This window comes from Manis pentadactyla, chromosome 1, assembly GCF_030020395.1.
Source record: "Manis pentadactyla isolate mManPen7 chromosome 1, mManPen7.hap1, whole genome shotgun sequence".
Lineage (NCBI taxonomy): Eukaryota > Metazoa > Chordata > Mammalia > Pholidota > Manidae > Manis > Manis pentadactyla.
In genome coordinates, this window is record NC_080019.1 from 200,920,809 (window position 1) to 200,938,673 (window position 17,865).

General features: G+C 56.8%; 1 protein-coding gene across 13 annotated transcripts in view; it reads right to left on the reverse strand.

Moving 5' to 3' along the window:
- The window catches only part of IQSEC1 (IQ motif and Sec7 domain ArfGEF 1), a 381,158-nt gene that overhangs the window by 30,075 nt on the left and 333,218 nt on the right, over positions 1-17,865 (reverse strand). For all 13 annotated transcript variants that reach the window (XM_036911503.2, XM_036911501.2, XM_036911509.2 and 10 more), the window contains 2 exons: positions 12,295-12,586; positions 6,481-7,730 (listed from right to left, as the gene is read on the reverse strand). In XM_036911503.2, coding sequence (XP_036767398.1) covers positions 6,481-7,730; positions 12,295-12,586 — 1,542 coding nt within the window. The remainder of the gene's footprint in view (positions 1-6,480; positions 7,731-12,294; positions 12,587-17,865) is intronic.

The following is a 17,865-nucleotide window of genomic DNA, read 5'->3' on the forward strand; positions in this document are numbered from 1 at the left end:
AGGTCCTGATTAATCCAGAGGCCAACACAAGGGTCTGTGTGCCAGCGATGCCTGAGGATCCTGCTGGTGGGGAGGCTGGGCCATCCCATGACTGCTCACAGACTGGCCCTGGGTGCCATGGACTCACCACACTCGGCATTGGAAAATCCCTGCACACCTGGAAGTGCCCTGCAATTGGGCAATCTGGCCTCGAGTCCCTCCAGTGTCCTGCAGAGAAGTGGCCTCCTTCCATCTGCTCACATACATCCTGGGCCAGCAAGCTCTTCACCTCCTCAGAGTGTATCTTACAGCTCTGACTTTTACAAAGTCCTTTTTGATGCTGGGAACCCAGGCTGAATGTGGCTGTCAGGACCCTGCCTGCACTTATGCCAGAGGAAAGGTGTAGGAATCACCCTCTGGCATGGCTGGTATGCTCTGTGGGGCCTGCCTTGGTGCTGTCTTCCTCTTTGAGGGGTCTGGCACCAGCCACCCAGACCTGGGGCAGGGCTTGGGACCCCAAGGGCTCTGAAGGCAGCGAGGGGTGCCTCATGTCGAGGGGAATAGGACACCAACCTTCTCCTCAGTGGTGCAAAGTGTTCCTAAGAGAGCTGGTCATCAGCATGGCCAGCAATGGCTAGCAGCCTGGCACAGGCTTGGGGTCCCCCCCCAGGACCTGGGAGCCAGCACTTCTGGCTTTCGGGCTAGTGCCTGCGCCTCTCTGGGCACTGGCTTCCTAGAACCCAGTGAGGGTCCGATGAGATGACACATGAATGCTCAGCATCACACCTGGCTCTTAACATGCCTCCACACAGGCTGGTGGTCATTATTTTCATTCATCACAATAAACACCTTACGTGCAAGGAGCACAGAGCTGGGGTTGGCAGATCAGGAGCCCGACCCCAGCTCTGCTGCTTACCGAGAGGGGCCGGCCAAGCCCTGCACCCTCTGAGCCTGCTCCCCTCCAGGCATTGTGGCTGAAACCTCACGGGTGGAGTCTCAGAGCACCTCCCAGGCGCACGGAAGTGCTCTCCTGGCTCCCTGCTTCCCTCCTTAGTGGCTGCCGTGGACATGTGGAAGGAAGAGCAGGCAGAGGGTACCCCCTGTTCACCCAGGGGCCCCTGTGAACAGCTTCCAGCCTGAGCAGGGGTCTCAGAACACTGTCACACCAAGTGGTTGCTGAGGCCCTGCTTACTCGCTTCTCAGAGATGAGATGCTCACTCCCTTACAAGGATGCCTATTTTGTCCTGGGCAGCTGAGGACACTCCTCCAGAGGTGGGGGACATCTGGCCTGGTTCCCCTATGACTGCAGTCAACTGTAGTAAATCGGCCTGGGCTATGGTCACAGGGGCCCTTGCCAGAGAGAGTAAGTGGGAGGGCCATGAAAGGGGAGATGGGCACAGAGAGGCCTGCACCCTTGGGCACAGGGGTGGGATTTAGATGCCCTCCATGGGCAAGCAGGTGACAGGCTGAGTGAGGGCCCTGGGCACCCATTAGGATTGTGGGCGCTGACCCCAGCTCCTGCTGCTGTGACGTCCCCAGGACCACAGCTCCAGGGCTGTAGGACCTCCCACGAGTGGTGTGGCTTTGCCTCCTGGACTCTCAGTTTGCCCCTGTGGCCCCATAAGGCGGGGAGCACAGGCGACATGCACGGCAGTCCCCACTCTGGAGGTCACGGAGACGTGTGCCGGAGCCACGTGGCAGGCTGTGAGTTCCACCCTGGCTGCCTACCAGGTGTGCGACCTCACACAGGTGACCCTCTGGGGGTCTCGTTCACCCAACTGTCCAGGGGGGTTAAAAGCAGTCTGCCCCCGACAGGAGAACAAGACTTTAAGCACAACGGACTCATAGGACAGTGCCCTGCATACTGTTGGCACATGTAAGCATCAGCTGGTCTCGTTACATACGACAGCTCTGTCCTCCCAACCACCTGCTGGGTCCTCCTCAAGCCTGAGGCCCTAGAAGCACTCTCCCTTTGGCACTAGCCCTGGGCACAGGAGCCCTAGCTGCCATCCACTAGCCCCTCCTTGCTGGTGTGCTACAGGTGAGGCTCTTTGTTCTACGACCTCCAATCCTCACCAGCTGGGGGTGGGGGAGGGGCAGGACTTTGTACCCATTTTCTAGGTGCTGCCAGCGAGGCTCAGAGGGTGCAGAGAGCTGCTGAGGCCCTGCAGCTGGTGTGTGGCAGAGCTGGGGCGGAAACCCTCCTGCCTCTGCCTGGGACTCCTGGATCCCCACCCTCCCTCCTGTGCTGTGAGCCAGATGTGCAGCTCCCAAGAAGGGCAGATGCTTGGAGGCACGTCTGGATGTCAGGTGGACGGCACTGGGGATGACCGCTCCATGCCAACCTGCATCGCTTTCTCAGGTTTCATTTGTTTTGCTTTTCCTTCCACTGGTGGGCCCACTTTGGACACACCATTTGCAGTTGCGGGGTCTGTGCCGGGAAAGCTCACTCGGGGAGCGTGTAGGAACTAAGCTGTCTGGAAGGCTGGGTGGGCAGGGAGGCAGTTGGGGGGTGGGCAAGAGCAGGGGGCTGGGGAGGGGAGGAGGTGGTGGTATGGGGGCAAGAGCCCCACAGGAGAGCCACAGGGAGCTGGGGTAGGTGTGGAGAGGTGGAAGGAGGTGAGGGGGGACCTTCTGGGGAGGGACCCTGGCCTGGGACAGTAGGGCTGTTTAGTGTCCTCCAGAATCTCCTGCCCTTGGTCATCCTCGGCTGGCAGCTCCAGGGAAAACCAGCCACATGGCTGCCCAGCTTTGCCTCTGCAGAGGGGTCTGTGGCTCTACGTACTTAGCGTAAAACCACCAGCCTTCTCTGGGTCCCTGAGAGATTCCGGGGGAGACTGCCAGTGGGCATATGTCTGGGCAAGGGCTCCATGAATGAAAAGTTGCAAATCTGCACGTGAGAAAGGCATTTGCTTGCTTAGAGAACATGGCTTTGGAAAAGCGGTTCCTCCTCCAATTGTCCCAACCCTGAGCTGGTGAACAGGGCTGGGAGGTGGCGATGGCTGAGCAGGCAGGGAGGCGGGCACCCTGTACACGCTCTCACCCTGCAGCCTCCGTGATGGGCAGAGGGGCGTTTCACATGGAGTCCAGCGGTCCTGGAGCACCTGGCTTTGCCCCACGCCCTGCATGGGGCCACAGTTGCTGCCATCTGTTGCTCTCAGGGTCTAGACCAGCCCGGTCCCCTAGTGCATCCGTGGGGACAGAATGGCTCTAGAGCTGTGCTGGTCTGGCTCTAGTCACCACGAACCCGTGTGGCTGCTGAGCACTGGCACCATGGCTAGTTCCCCTGAGGAACTGGATCAATTTTAGCTAACTTGAACTTCAGGTTAAACAGCCTCCTGCAGTTCGACGGCAATGCCGTAAAGGTACAAGTTCCCCCACGTTGATCTCTGAGGCGAAGGTGACTCTAGTGAAAAGCCCACCAGGATTTTTCACGGGTCTGAATGAACTGATTTTAAAATTCACGTGGAAGAATACTTAAACAGCCAAGACTGGTTTTAAAAAGAACGAATGAAGAGTTTTGCCATAATGAGAAAACGCAGAAAGCTAAAAGGCTGATGGTGGCATAGGAATAAATGGATCCACTAAACATTAGCGTGGAGCTTCACAGGGTCCTGATTCTGTTCACGGATACATCCCAGGCCCCTACCCCAGTGCTCGGCATGTAGGAGGTGTTCAGTAAACACATCCTGATTGAATGAATGGATCCACACACAGGCCTACATTCCTGTAGGAATTAGATAGAATTTTAGGAGAAAGGACAGATTCTTCGATAAACTGTGTGGAGACGACTGGCTAATTTATGTAGAATAACAAAGGTCAGACCCTTCACCTTAGTTCTCCAGAACAAATTTCAGGTTAAAGTCCTAAAGGGTATGAAATAATACTATGAAACTACTGGAGAAAATATTTTAAAACTGTTTTTATGATTTGGGGCATGGCCTTTTAAATTAAAACATGAAAAGCTGAAGTAAAAAAAAGGGATGATCTGACTAATTAAAATTAAAAGCTTTCGTACAACATGGTGACTACAGTAATACTGTATTGTATATTTGAAAGTTGCCATGACAGTAGATTTTAGAAGTTCTCATTACAAGAAAAAGAAATTTTAGCTATGTATGATGATGGATGTTAACTAGACTTATTATGGTAATTATTTCCCAATGTACTCAAATATAGAATCATTATGGTGAATGCCTGAGACTAACATAATATTCTATGTCAGATACACTCAATTTAAAAAATGCAAAATGAAAGACTTCTGTTAGATGAGCGAGAATAAAACTAAAAGGTATATAATTAAAAACCACTGAAGTGTACACTTCATAAAGGTGAATTTTATGGTATGTGAATTATATTAAAAAAAAAAAAGACAAGTGACAGGAAGAAAACATTTATAATTACAAAGGATTAGTACACCCACAATATATAAAGAGCTACTAGCAAATCAAAATGACAATCTAATAGAAAAATGGGCAAAGACTATGAACAGGCATTTTTTACAGAAGAGAAAAACAAATGGCCCAAAGACACACTAGAGATGCTCCATCTTAGAAGCAAGCAGGGAAATGCAAACTAAAATGACCAAGAGACACTACTACTCTTTGGTTGGGGCTGGGGAGGTAACGCCAAGTGTGAGGGAAATGGGAGTCTCAGATCCAGCTGCAGAAAGAGGAAACAGCACCACCTTTTAAAGAGAAATTGGGCAGTTTCTAGTTCAATGAAAAATGTGCCTACCTAAATCCCGGCAGCTCCATTTCTGGCGTCTTCCCCAGAGCCCCCAGGAGGGTGTGCATAAGGAACAGATCTGTGCCTACCATCGTATCGGAAGAGGGCCTCAGATGGAAGGCCAGGGTTTGAACCTGGGCAGCCTGGCCCCGGAGCTGTTCTGAACCACGGCTGTGTCTACTGTTCCTAAGAACACACACATGAGCTTTTTGGAAAAAAGATCTGGGGGAGAGACTCCAAAATGACCGGAGTCAAAGGGGATGTTATCCTAACTGGAAGGCTTCCACATCCAATGGAGAATGTATTCATGTATTATGTATGTAATTAAAAACTAATAGAGCTAGAGAGAATCTACAGGGACCAAGCCTGGTTGGTTGAGGGAGACTGTTTTTTTCTGGCTTCTACCTGTCCACTCAGCTGGGACTCTTGCATCAGGAAGCAATGTCTGCCAGGGACAAGGTAAGCCTGGGCACTGGGGGAGGCCCCCAGGTTAAACCAGCCTCCCCTAGGAGGGCATGAGCCTGGGTCTAAGATGATCTGGGAGCTGGCTGTGCCCAGAGCAGGTGCGGGCACTTCAGGACAGAGTTCAGGATGGGCTCAGCAGGCCAGCACCCTCCCTGTCCTGTGTGCTGCTCTGCCACAGCTCCTGTAGCAGTGGGGCCAGTCCCGGTATGCAGCAGGCCAGGGGCCTGCGGGAGACTCAGAGAAGTGCACCCGGCCCATTCGAGGCATCCAGGACTCTTAGTTCTTAGCTAAGCAATGACCTACAACCCCTTGGCTGCCCTGCATGGATACCCACCCTCTAGGATAGGCCTCTCTGAACCCCCCAGACAGCACCTCCACTTGTACCAGAGTGGCTCAAAGTTGCCCCCAATCCTCCCCCAGTCTAGGAGAGGAGGAAGCAGGGAGCAGGGAAGTGCAGCAGATGTGTGTCAGTGACCACCAGCCAGTAACTCCTCAAAACCCAGAGGAGTCAGAACCAGGCTGGCATCTGGTGACCCCAAGCCCTGGAGGCCCGGTGGATGGAAACAGCATGAAATCTGAGGTGTATAACCACAGCCTGCCAGGTTTCCTCCAGCACTCGGCCTGCCTCCCCTTCTGCTTGCTATTTTTGGCTGTGCTAAGAATAGCGGGCTTTAAATACCCACCTCCCTCATTAGTCTGCTCTGTGGCTGCCCCCACAGCACCTTTCCAGAAACCCAGGTGGGGAGTGGCCACTCAATAGACCCAATTCACACCTCACCCGCAGGGCCTTGCTGAGACTTCTGCAAGCAACCGGTTTACCTGAGTCCCCTCCGCAGACGTGTGCCTGAGTCCAGCCTGCACCTGCCCCGTCATGGCCTTGCTGTTCCGTCACGGCCCTGTCATGTTCTTGCTTAGAGACCTTTGTGCCCCTCATCACCCAGAGAATAAACTCCAACCCCGGAGCCTAAGGGTCACGGCTGGGCAGAGCATACACGCTGTGTCAGCCTTCACATAACACGTGTCCCGATCACCTACTGTGTACCGGGCACTGTTCTAGGTAAGGCCCTGTGCTGGGGAGGCGAAAGCCGCTGCTCTCCCCACGATGGGGCCCTTGGGAAGGGCCGGCCCATGGCTCAGCAGGCTTGTCTCCCTTACCAGTGGCTCGGGCTGTACCAGGTGTCGTGCCCTCACGTGTTCACATTAACCCCTCGGTGCGTGCAAAGGCACTGGAGCATGAGAGGAAGGCCTGGCTGAGTTCCCAGGGTGTCCCACCCACCCTACCTCCTCCTGCAGGGCTGGGGCACTCACTTGTTGAAGAGGTTGAGGCCGATGCGATAGTGCCTCTTGCGGATGACGTCGTTGCTGAAGGCGGGTGAGTCCCAGCTGTTGCGGGTCTCCTTGTGGTAGGTCTGCTTGCTGAGCGTCTGTTCCCGCAGGCTGTCGCGGGACGAGGACTCGGAGCTGCAGTTGATGGTGTCGTTGGAGTTGGATGTGCTGTTGATGCTGTCATTGTCCCCGTCCGAGTAGTCCGACTCAGACTTGCTCTGCCGGTTGGCCGAGCCGTTGATGGCCAGGTGGCTGTCCAGGGGCCTGGGCGGCCGGGGCCGCAAGTCCAGCTCCTCCCGGAGGAGTCCTTTGGGGTGGCCGCCGTGGGGGCCATGCTTGGGGCTGCCCTGCTGCCCACTGAGGCCACGCTCATAGGCACTGTGCCTCTTGAGCGAGCCACGGTCCGAGCGGTCACTGAGGTCTGCAGAGCTGTCACTGGGTGGCTCGATGGTGAGCAGAGGGAGGTGCTCCACCCGCAGCCGCTGCTCCTGCCGCTCCAGCGACGGCGTGCTCTGGCAGCTAGTGTCTGTGTCCCCCTTGTCGTCCTTGTGAGCCAGGGCCCAGTAGTCCTGGACAGCAGCCCCAGCCCGCAGCCGCAGGTCCGACTCAGCGCTGGGTGGCCGGTGCCCCGTCTGTGCGGATGGCAGGGGTGGCGAGAGCTCCTCCTCGTCGATGTACAGGGTGACATCGCTGTACGAGGCCGTCATTGCATCCCCTCTGTGGTGGTCCCCACTGTGCAGGGCCGGCTTGGGCTCCATGTCCCGGGCCCGCCCCACATCTGGAGCCGGTGCCTCCTCAGCGTGCAGGCTGCGGCAGTTGAGGGCATCGTCGATGGATTCGGCCAGTGACTTCACCTGCCGGGAAAAGGCGTCCTCCAGCTCCGTGATGGCGTCTGCAAAGTCGCTGGACGGGGCTGGAGACTTGAGGGTGGGTGGCTGGCCAAGGTCACCGCACTCAGGGGGCACCAGAGCCCCCAGCTGGGAGTCGTCATTGGTCACCGAGACTTGCTTCCCCTCGAAGTAGGAGCTGTGCACCTTCTCGGGCCCCTCAAATGAGAACTGCATCCTCATGTTGGACAACACGATCCGGCGCGACATGCGGTTCTCTGACATGGAGCTGCGTAGGCGCTCAAAGTTCTTGTTCATCTGGTACTGACGGAAGGCTGTCTGGATGGTGCGGGCTGCATGGCGGGTCACGAGGCGCCCCCCATACTTCCGTTCTAGCATCTCCACCTGGAGGAGGAGGAGAGAAGAGTGAGGACAACCCGGCATGCTGGCTCATTCCCATTCCCAGCCCCACTGCACACCATCTGGAGAGACCTCAGCAAGCCCCCAAGTTGATTAAAACAACTGCTGGGATGCACTGGTGGGGCTGTGCAAAATATGGGCTCCAAAAGATGGAGACGCACTGTGTTGAGTTAGAGCAAGCATACTCCCTGCAGGCTTCTCAGAGCCTTTGCAAAGTGGTGGCTTCCCTCCTGTGGCCACTGAAGCCTGTGGCCCTGGTACATCTTGTGGTGCATGGCTTAACAAAACCTCAGAGATGCTGGGAGAGGTGAAGGCATCCCCTCCACCAGGGATGAGGGACCCAAGACACATGCAGACTGAGACCTGCCGAAGACCTCAGCATGGGCTGTAGGCGTCCTGCCTCCTTTCCTTCCTGTGGCCCCAACACTGGGTGCTTGGTGGCACGAGGGTCACTGAGTGTCAGGGAGGCCTGAGACAATCGCCACACTGAGGAGCAGGCTTCAAGGCCAGATGCGTGGCTCCCACTCCTGGCCCTGCCATCGTTAGCTGTGTGACAGAGTGAGCCTTAGAACCATGCAGTCTCCCCATCTGTAAAGTGGGGCCAGTAGTGAGACTGACCTGAAGGGATTCCGGTGGGCACTAGACAAGAGGCAGGGACAGCAGGGGCGAAAAGACCCTCAAGCTCATTCCTGGAAACTGGTTACCGTTTATGGGGTCCCCAAGTCTCTTCACTGTAGAAACAGGGAAACTGAGGCCCAGAGAAGTGGCCCAACACACACACCGAGGCCTCCAGCGTCTATGGGGAGCTCTCACCCTCTGGTGCTGCAGGCCCTGATGGCCCTTCTCGTGAGTTTGGAGGTGGGGTGGGGCTGCAGGCAGGTGGGGGGGACGGTGACTCCCGGTGTGGCACATGGGCCTCCAGAGGCTCATGCTGCTTCCGGGGCCAAGGACAGCCCAATGGCCGCTCCCCAGGGCCTCGCTCCTGCATGAAGAGCATGCCCCCCGGCACCTGGTGCCCACTCTACAGTAACCAAAGAAAATCCAAGAGAAGGACCTGGCTTCTTGGCCAAGCCATGGATCTCCAGGCACCGGGCAGAGCAGGCACCTGATGTGGGGCTTAGAGAGGTCTCCAGTCCCTGAGAGCCAGACACCCTGTGCCTTGGACGCAAAGCACCACACCCTGCTTGCCTAGGTCCCACCTGCCTCCTCCTGCGGGGTGCCACGCCAGAGCCACGGCAGAGACAGGTAAGGCCCCTGCCCTCAGGAAGCCCTGGGTCTATCAAGGAGAACAAAGAGATGCACACATGTAACTGAAATTAAGCCAAACAGATGCTGAGCAAATCCAGGCTGTGGCCTGAGTCGGGAGGGGCTGCTCAGGATGGCTGGGGGCGGGCCTGGAAGGGAGGGTGCTGGTCCCCTGCTTCCCAGCCGGCCAACGGCCTATTCATCTCTTTGGAAAGTGAGGGTGTGCGAGCTCTGTGAGGCCACCCTCTTGGGGTGCCAGCTCTCTGGGCCCACAGAAAGGGGCAGCGGGCCAGGCAGCACGTCTCCCTTGGCAGGAGGGGAGCGGGGAGTGGTGCTGGTGGGCGGCTGGCGTTGTGGAAGAAGACAGCTTTTCAAAGCCTGGCGGGGCCCAGAGTCAGCCAGGGAGGGTCTGTTTTTCCTCTCGCCCTCAAGTCGCTGAACGCCATCCAGAGATGACCTCACTTCCATATCTGTAGGCCGAGAGTCTCTGTTTTTTGGGGTTTCAAGTAGAGCTCCGAAAGCCCAGGGGGCAGATAAAGGGCCCAGGGCTGAGTTCCAGGAAGCCCCTTCTGCTGGGCCTCCCCGGCCTGTGGTCCTAGGCCCCTCACGCCAGCCCTGGAGGCAGGGGTCACGACAACAGGGGCCCCCAGCTCAGGTCCAGAGCGCACTCAGGCCCTTTCTCTCCTGGCCTCGGACTTTGCAAACCAGGCAGCGACCCTGTGTGTCTGAGACCATCCCCCCAACTCTGGGGGTGGGGGCGGAGAAGGTCTTTGGCATCGCAGGGATGGGCTCATCCTCAAAGCCTCCTTCAGCCCCTCCAGCGTGGCCTCCGCAAGAGGATGCCCACTGGCCCCGGCGTGCCCTCACCCTGCCCATTCCTCCTTCTGGGCTGGAACTGACTCAAGGCCCGGTGTGAGAGTTACTGAGGCGCAGGGGGTGTCCAGTCAGTGTGCGTGCCCCTACTGGGTGTCACCCTCACCAAGATGTCTAGTCCGGGAGCGGCTCTGGACTTCCCCTCTCCTTCCAAGGACAGAGGCTCTGAGCGGTGACATGACCCCCCCCAGCAGGGGCTCGCCCATCGGAACCTCAACCCTTGAAGAGGAAGCTTCTCAACAGCAGGAATGAGGCAGCAAGAGGAAAGCCCCTCCACAAGCAGATCCGCCCCCTCTCGACAGCTCAGGCCCCTGCTCACCTACAGGAAGCCACCAGAAGGGGCAGAGGCCCAGGGACCAGAGGGAAATGAAGGCACTTCCCACTCATGGCTGGGCTCCCTTCACCGAAACGGGGCTCTGCGTTGTTCAGACTTTAGCTGGAATTGGGCACCCTACCTTCACTCAGCAATTCCCATGCAATCTGTCCTATTCTCACTTATCCTGGATAGCCTGGGAGCTCAGTGGAACAAGCGCTCAGTGGCCCTCAAGGCCACCTCCTCTCTCACCTCTTCACCACCTCTTCCCTGCCTTCCTTTCCATCAAGCTTATTCTGCCTCAGGGCCTTGGCACCTGCTGTTAGTGCTTCCTGGAAGACCCCTTCCTCAGACACCGAGTTCTGATACGACCAAGAGAGGTCTTCCCCACCTCCCTTCTCCAAGGCTGTCACCTCCCACATTCACTCCATTTCTTTCCCCTATTTTATCATCACTGGAGTTTCTATGACTTTCTGGAATTAAACTGGGTCTTTATTGCTAACTTGTTTGTAGTCCATCTCCTGGACCGTGGTGTCAGATCAATAGCCGGGGTCTCACCTTGTCCACTGTCGGCTCCCAGCACCCAGCACAGCATCTGGCACATGGTGGCCATTGGCTAGTATGCATGAGATGAAAATGAACAGCTGTGGCCATATTAAGGAAGCATACAATTATCTCCACAGGCCTCTATTAAGTCTTTTAACCTTTCTCATTTTCTATTTTAATGGTCCTGCTGCAGATGTCTTTTACTGGAAAACCATTCCGATCTATTTGGATCAGGGTGGAACTGATAAATGGGACCAAGGCCATTCTGCCTGCCATGGAGCCAAGGGTCCCAGCGGGCAGGGGGCTCTTTGCTCCCACAGCCTGAGAAGGGGCCATTTGCTATCAGGCTCTGACCACTCACCAGCCCCATCAGCCCCCATAAACAGGTAGGAGGAGGAGAGGCCAGGGCCGAGGGAGGCAGGACTGTCCAACGCTGCAGGGCAGCATGGAGAGCAGGAAGAGGAGGGGGCTGGGAGGGGGCTCTGTCAGTGGGTAGACCCCCCTGGGCAGCACCTACTCTGCTCTGGGAAGAAGTCAGGGGCTACCAGGCCCAGACCTCTGCTCCATAAAAGACAAATGAGGTGGGACAGCAAAGAGGGTGACCAGGCAAGAAGCAGATGTGGGCAGGAGGGAGGGCTTAGCAACTCCTGCAGCCTGGCATCTGAGGGGCTGCTGCAAGAGTCCTGGGGCCAGGCAGGGGAAACTGCCCAAACGCAGGGCCCAGGAGCTGGGGAAAGTGGGGCAGACGAGCCTGGTCCTGCATGCTTGCACAGCTGCTTCCTGGGAGCCTGGAGGGTTCTGGAGCCTCACACTTCCCGGCAGAGTTTCACAGGAGAAATCTTATTAAAGTGCCTACTATGTGCCTGCACTCTGAGGGACTAAAGTGAGAAGTCTCTGTCCCCACCCAGCTGGGCCAGCTTCTCCTCGTTCCCCTCACCCCAAGACGTCGCCTCTAGGCCCTCCTGAAGCCAAGCGGGCCAGCCTCACATCCTCCTCGTTCTGCACACAGGTGCCTGCCCCACAGTGGACCTGGGCCGAGGCCGCTAGGGAGGACGCACAGCCTTCACTGAGGTGATTTCCCACAAGAACACAGTTGCAAACCTGAGAGGATATAATAAGTAAGCTGGCTGGCTGTGGAGGGGCCTGGTGTTCCTTTCAGAGCCTGCGCTATTTATGTTGTAAACTGATCTTCCTCCCGCTTCCCTGGGGGCTTTTGCTGGAGACCACCTAAGGTTCAGGACTTTCCTGGGACCTCAAAATGTCAGTGGCTGGCCACCTAACCTGCGTGCCCTGGGGGTGTCCAGCCTTGATGTCTGGACACCCAGCACAGCCCCCTGGGCCCCGGCCATGAGAGCTGTGCACAAGGTGGACACAAAGGCCCAAGGGAAGCAATGTCCGACCGTCCTGTCCCTTTACTCCACATCCTCCCCACAGGCAGAAGTCAGCTGCGCGGATGTGTGCCTGGCGCGTGCTCCCATCTGTCAGGGTGCGTGGGACCCAGCGTCTGGGGCTGGGAGCCTCCCGCCCTTCCCAGGTGGACTCCCTGCCAGGCCTGAGGGCCGCCCCGCCTACCTGTTTGTCCTGCAGGTCCGAGGAGAGCTCATAGCTCTCAGAGAGAGACCGGGAGCGCTTGATGGCCTCCTCCTCGGCCTGCTTGCGCAGGATGGAGGTCGAGTGCTGCAGCTTGGGCCGCCGCGTGCGCTGCTGCCCCGGCGGCCCGGAGTACAGCCCATAGGCCCCCACTGACGTGTGCTCGTAGTGGTCCGGGCTCAGGCTGGCGCCGGGTGCTAAGGGGCCCTGGTGGTAGGCTGAGGGGCTGTCCAGGGACGTGCCGGTCTCGTTGTTGGGTGCCTCGCCCTCGACGCTGCAGAGGAGAAGGAGAGGGGAGAGGCCCACAGTGAGCGGGAAACCCAAACCCTGGGACTGACAGGGCACAGGAGCCACGAGGAAGACCCCACAGGTTCCAGGGGACCCCACAACACCTGGTCTCCCTGCCTCCCCGTCCGCCCACCACTGATCCCCATATGGAGCCGGAAGGACCTCTGCTCTGCCCTGCACCTTCCTAAGGCTCACTTCCCTCAGATTTCATTTTCTCTAAAACTCACTACCTTCTAGTATCCAATACACTTTACTGACTGATTTGGCTATTGTCTGTCTCCTACTTGAGAGCGTTGTAGCTCTGCAGGAACGGAGGCTCCGCTCGCCGGCTCCTGAGGGTCCCGGCGCCTCGAGCAGGGCCTGGCTGGTCCAAAGTGCTCGTGAACATCTGCTGAACTGAACGGATCCTGTCACCTTCTCTCCCTCACTCCCACCACCTGGATTAAGTAAATCTTCTTTCTTAAACAGTAATTAACAAGTGACTCCTTACTGCACACCTGCTCGGGGGTCGGGCACAGTGGTGTCTGCTATGGGCTGAATCACGCCCCCGGCCCCAATTCACATGAAGTCCCGGCCCCCAGGACTTCCAAGCGTGTCTGGATTAGGAGACGGGGGCTTTAAAGAGGTGATTAAGGTGAAGTGAGGTCTTACGGTGGGCGAGCCCTAATCCAATCTGACTGGTGTCCTTACCAGGAGAGGAGATTAGGACACAGGACACACACAGAGGGACCATGTGGGGACACGGAGGGAAGACAGCTGTCTGCAAGCCAAGGACCGAGGCCTCAGAGTAACCGAGCCTGCCGACCCCCTGGTATCGGACTTCCGGCCTCCAGAACCGGGAGGAAATGTCTGTTGTTTCAGCCACCCCGCCTGTGGCGCCTGTTACAATGGGCTTGGAAAGGAATCTGGTGCTGTACATACATTTTCTCTACACCTGTGAACCAGCCTGCACAGGAGGAATCATTAACTCCTCCTTTCTGGTGGATACCCCCAAAGCCTGGGGAGTGAGTAGGTGAGTCAGGATAGAAGCCCAGGTTGGTGGGATTCCCAAAACCGGGGGTTCACCTCCACCTCACTGCCCCTCGCCCCCAGACGCACACCCGTCCCTTGCAGTGTTCCAAGTGACAAGCAGGAGCAGGGCCACCTGGGGGGGACAGAAAGGGAATGGCTGACTCATTCATCCCAAACTCATGCACTTAGAAGATGGTCACTGGTGCCTGCAGCAGATTGCTTTTCAGTGAAGGACAAGGACGGAAGGACAGGCGAGGTTGATGCGACGGGTTTCTAACACAGGTTCTGGCAGCCTCTCCCATGGGGACCTGCCAATTTTCACATCCCTGGGGCCAGGGTAAAGGTCTCTCTGGAAGTGGCCCAGCAGAGAGAAGAGAACACTGGCCCCACTCAGGCTACAGCCCTTCCTCAGTGGTCCTGTCTGTAGACCAATGGGAACGCCTTGCATTCAGCAGCCCACTGCCCAGCTCTGCTTCCACTGTTCCCACTTGTCCCAGGGCCTGACAGGGCCTCGCTGCCAAGTATAGAATGTGAGACTGTTCACTGACTCCTCGGGGAGAGATCAGAGTGGGGGCATAGGGCGGGAGGCCCTGGAGCAGGGGGCCGAGGCAAGGCCAGCAGACCCAGGCAGCAGGAAGCAGCCTTCAACTCCAATTCTGCCCCAAGCCAGGGACAGGCTGCAAATCCCTGCGCTTGCTTTCCCACTTGTAGTTTAAGAATAGCACAGGACTTCCGCTCCACCAATGGCCTTTGGCCTCTGGGGACAAGCAGTGGGTCTCCAGTGACAAAGGACATCCCATCGTGCTCCCCAGAGACCAGAGTGTGACACAGGTCCTTCCTTGGGACGAACCCTGAGCTGGGAGTTTATGGACCTGAACACCCTGCCTTGTTCTGGCTGTGAATCAGGATGGGTCACCCTCATTCCAAGGCCTACCTTCCGTTCTGTGGTGCAGGTGACCTGGGCTAGGTGCTGTCAGGAGTCAGAGGAGCACCACCCTCCAAGACTGTCCTGACGTCAGTCACCCGGGAGACGCTTCCTTTGAGCCACATGAGTGCACTGGGTCAGCGAGGGGGTCGGGGACAGGCAGAGCTTAAAAACCCACCATTCTTCTGATGAAGCCTCCAACAGGGCCTCACAATAAGCCCGCGGTGGATCTGTCAGTAGCTGCAAGGGAGTACAGGAGGCCCCGCAGCAGACCTGCAGGTGGTCGGTCCCTGACATAGAGACGTGTACACAGGCTCCGCTAGAAATGCGCGTCCAGGGCCCTGGGGCCCGAAGGCCCCACTCCTCCTGGGCTTGTCTCCTCTGTTCAGCCTGCAAGCACCCTGCCAGGAAGTATTTCCACCCACTGGAAATGTTTTGGTCAGGGGACGAATCTGTTTTTCCGAGCAAAAGACTGACAGGAAGCAAAATCTCAACTTCGAGGCCACGCAGCCGGGGCTCTGCTTGTAGCTCGTAAAGATTTTAAATAGTCTGGCAGCCCTGAACTGCAGAAACACAGGGAGACTGCAGGCGGGTTCTGCGCAGGTCTCGGGAGTGGAAAGCCTTTCCAGGCCTCAGGGGGCGCTTTGAGCTGCTGGAAGCCCTGTCAGGCAGGGGCAGGGGACCCTCACCATGCCGCCCCTATGCGCCCTGGGACAGAGGAGCCATGTCCACCCTCACAGCTGTTACCTAGCCCTGCTCACCTGGCCTCAGACCACTGCAGGCAGGTGGAATGGGGCATTCACTCTTCTGAGAGCGGGGAGGGGAGGCTGGGCCCTAGTCTGCCTGTGAATTTGAGTGGTTGTCATCATTCCCAGGGGCTGTGTTTGGGGCAGAGCAGGCCTAGGAGAGGGAAGAGGTGACAGCCACTGAACTCAAGGACTTTGCAGGGAAGGGCCTGGCTACCACACACAGGACACTGGTGTGGGTGTGATGACTGTGCAGGCTTTGGGCCGAGGGGAGGGGCACTCTTTGGGTTATGACAGGGATGGAGGTTGTTGGGGGGAAGCAAGAACTTTCGGGGCTGCACCAGCCCAGAATTCCTGCCCTGGGCATCACCTGGCTCCCAAATGCCTTGGGCAAGCCAGTTCCAGAACATGCTTGGGAGAGAGGGCCAGGCCTCCCCTTGAGGCCAAGGGAAGTGGTCTGCTGGTCACCCACAGACTTTTCCCTTTGCGATGGTGGCAACTACAGCCTCCTCAGCCCATCAGCCCAGTCTTCCCAACACACCCAGGCTCTGCCCACTTCCCAGCAAGTGGCCAGGGCACAGTCATGCTCCCTGGTCATCAGTTACCTCCACCTCTCTTCTCCGCAGGCAGTCAGAGCAATCCTGACAAAATGTAAGCCAGATCAAGTGCCTCCCCTGCTCCCCACCACACTTAGAAGATGCTGTCCTTGCAATGCCCTCCACAGCCTGACCTCTCAGCTGCACACATCTGGGCTCCTCTCCCCCTGGCTTATTCTGTCTCAGCCTTACTGGCTTTCTTCCTCTCTTCTCAAAGGGGTCAGGCATGCCCTTGCCTCAGGGCTTTTGCACTGGCTGCTCCCCCTGCCTGGACCTCTCCACCCCAGGTCTCCGCACAGACCACACTCTCACCTCCTGCAGGTCTTGACTCAGTGCCGCCTCTCAATTGCATCCTCCCTTACTCACCTGACTTAAATCACATACTGCCCCAGACCCCGCAAGCCTCTCTGACCCTCTTTCCCCCTTCACGACCACCATTATCTTGTAACACACCATATAACATAATTGCCATGATTTCTGGTTTACTCTTTCCTGCGTCCATATGAAGCTCTCTGGGGGCAGCGGTGATTCGTTTTGCTTACTGATTTCCCCGAGTGCCAACACGTGCCTGACTGACAGCTCTCAGTAAATACCTGCTGAACCAGGGGAGGTATTTCCCTTGGCTGCTGGGTGCCAGGTCCTCGAACATGGTCTCTTACTTCACCTCCGCCAGACATGCTGCATGCCCCAAAGCTAACTCCTGACATTGCTGTCACCATGCAGTGACTCAAGCCAGGGTCCTGGGTGTCATCACGCTGACTCCACAGCTCCAGGGGATGCCATCCACCATTCAAAAGGTCCTGGTGGCAGCTCCCTCCACTACTGCAGCCGCGTGACGCACCACCAGCTCGCCCTATAGCAAATGGACAGACACAGCACAGGGAGAATGTTTTCATGTAGCTTAAGAGCCTGTCCTGAGCCAGAGAACATTACTTCTGGATGGTCCCCACCAGAAGCCATATATTAGTAGACACTAAAAGAGAGGCTTGTCTTAATCTGAGCCAAACAACCGGTTAATGGAAAGACAATTCATTTAAGTGAAAATGTGTGCAGTCATGGTACGCTCAGGAATATAAGCTGTGTCACTTTTCAGAGCACTACCTAGAAAGTTAAACTTCAGTCATGTAGACGTTTGACATCCTCTGGCTGGATGCATAAACGGGTTTGACTTGCAGCAATGTCCTGGAACTCAAGGTCATGAGCCCCCTCTGTCCTGGTCAGAGCTCAGCTCTGTTGCCCCATTCCTTCCCAGGCAGGAGGACCTGGCAACTGTGAGCAGGACAGTCATGCTCTCCTCCCCAAAGCAGACTGCCCTGGAGACAAAGATGTCTGCTTTAAAACGTGGTCCACGCTGGACCCGTGCACACAGGTGGGGCTTTGGGGTCAGGGCTCCTCCAGGCCCAGCACCCCCTCCACTCCACCCCTACCTCCTTCCCCGTGGGCCTCGCTGCCCTGGCAGCCCACCCTGAGCACCACTCCTTCCCTGAGGTGATTTCCTGGCTGGAGTGTACATGTCTCGCCCACCTGGGCAGGCTCCTCTCGCAGCCTGTGTCCGCCAGCCAGGGCTGAACACTCGGGAGTCGCCCTCAGCTGCACACTGGGATTCATGATCTCTCTCAGTCTCCTGGGCCATATGCAAATCAAAGAGTGAGGTGGGCATCTGTTCCAAGTCCTTAACAGTCCCTGACAGTTTCGTTTCTGGAACATTCTCTGACAGTTGGCCACTGCCCAGCACACTCAGCAGATGCTCCCAGTCCAGCAATCTCTTTTCTGGAGACTCACGCTAAGGAAATAGGACTACTACACGAAGAGGTAAACATACAGAATTTCACTGTAGTGCTATTTCTAATTTTAAAAATTTGGAAATAATCTTAATGCTGTCAACAAGGGATTGATTTAGATTAATTATATACCCATATAATGGAAACAACGTCTAGCTGGGGAATATCTGATCTGATGGCTGTTCTTATGAAAGGGATTTGGGGGA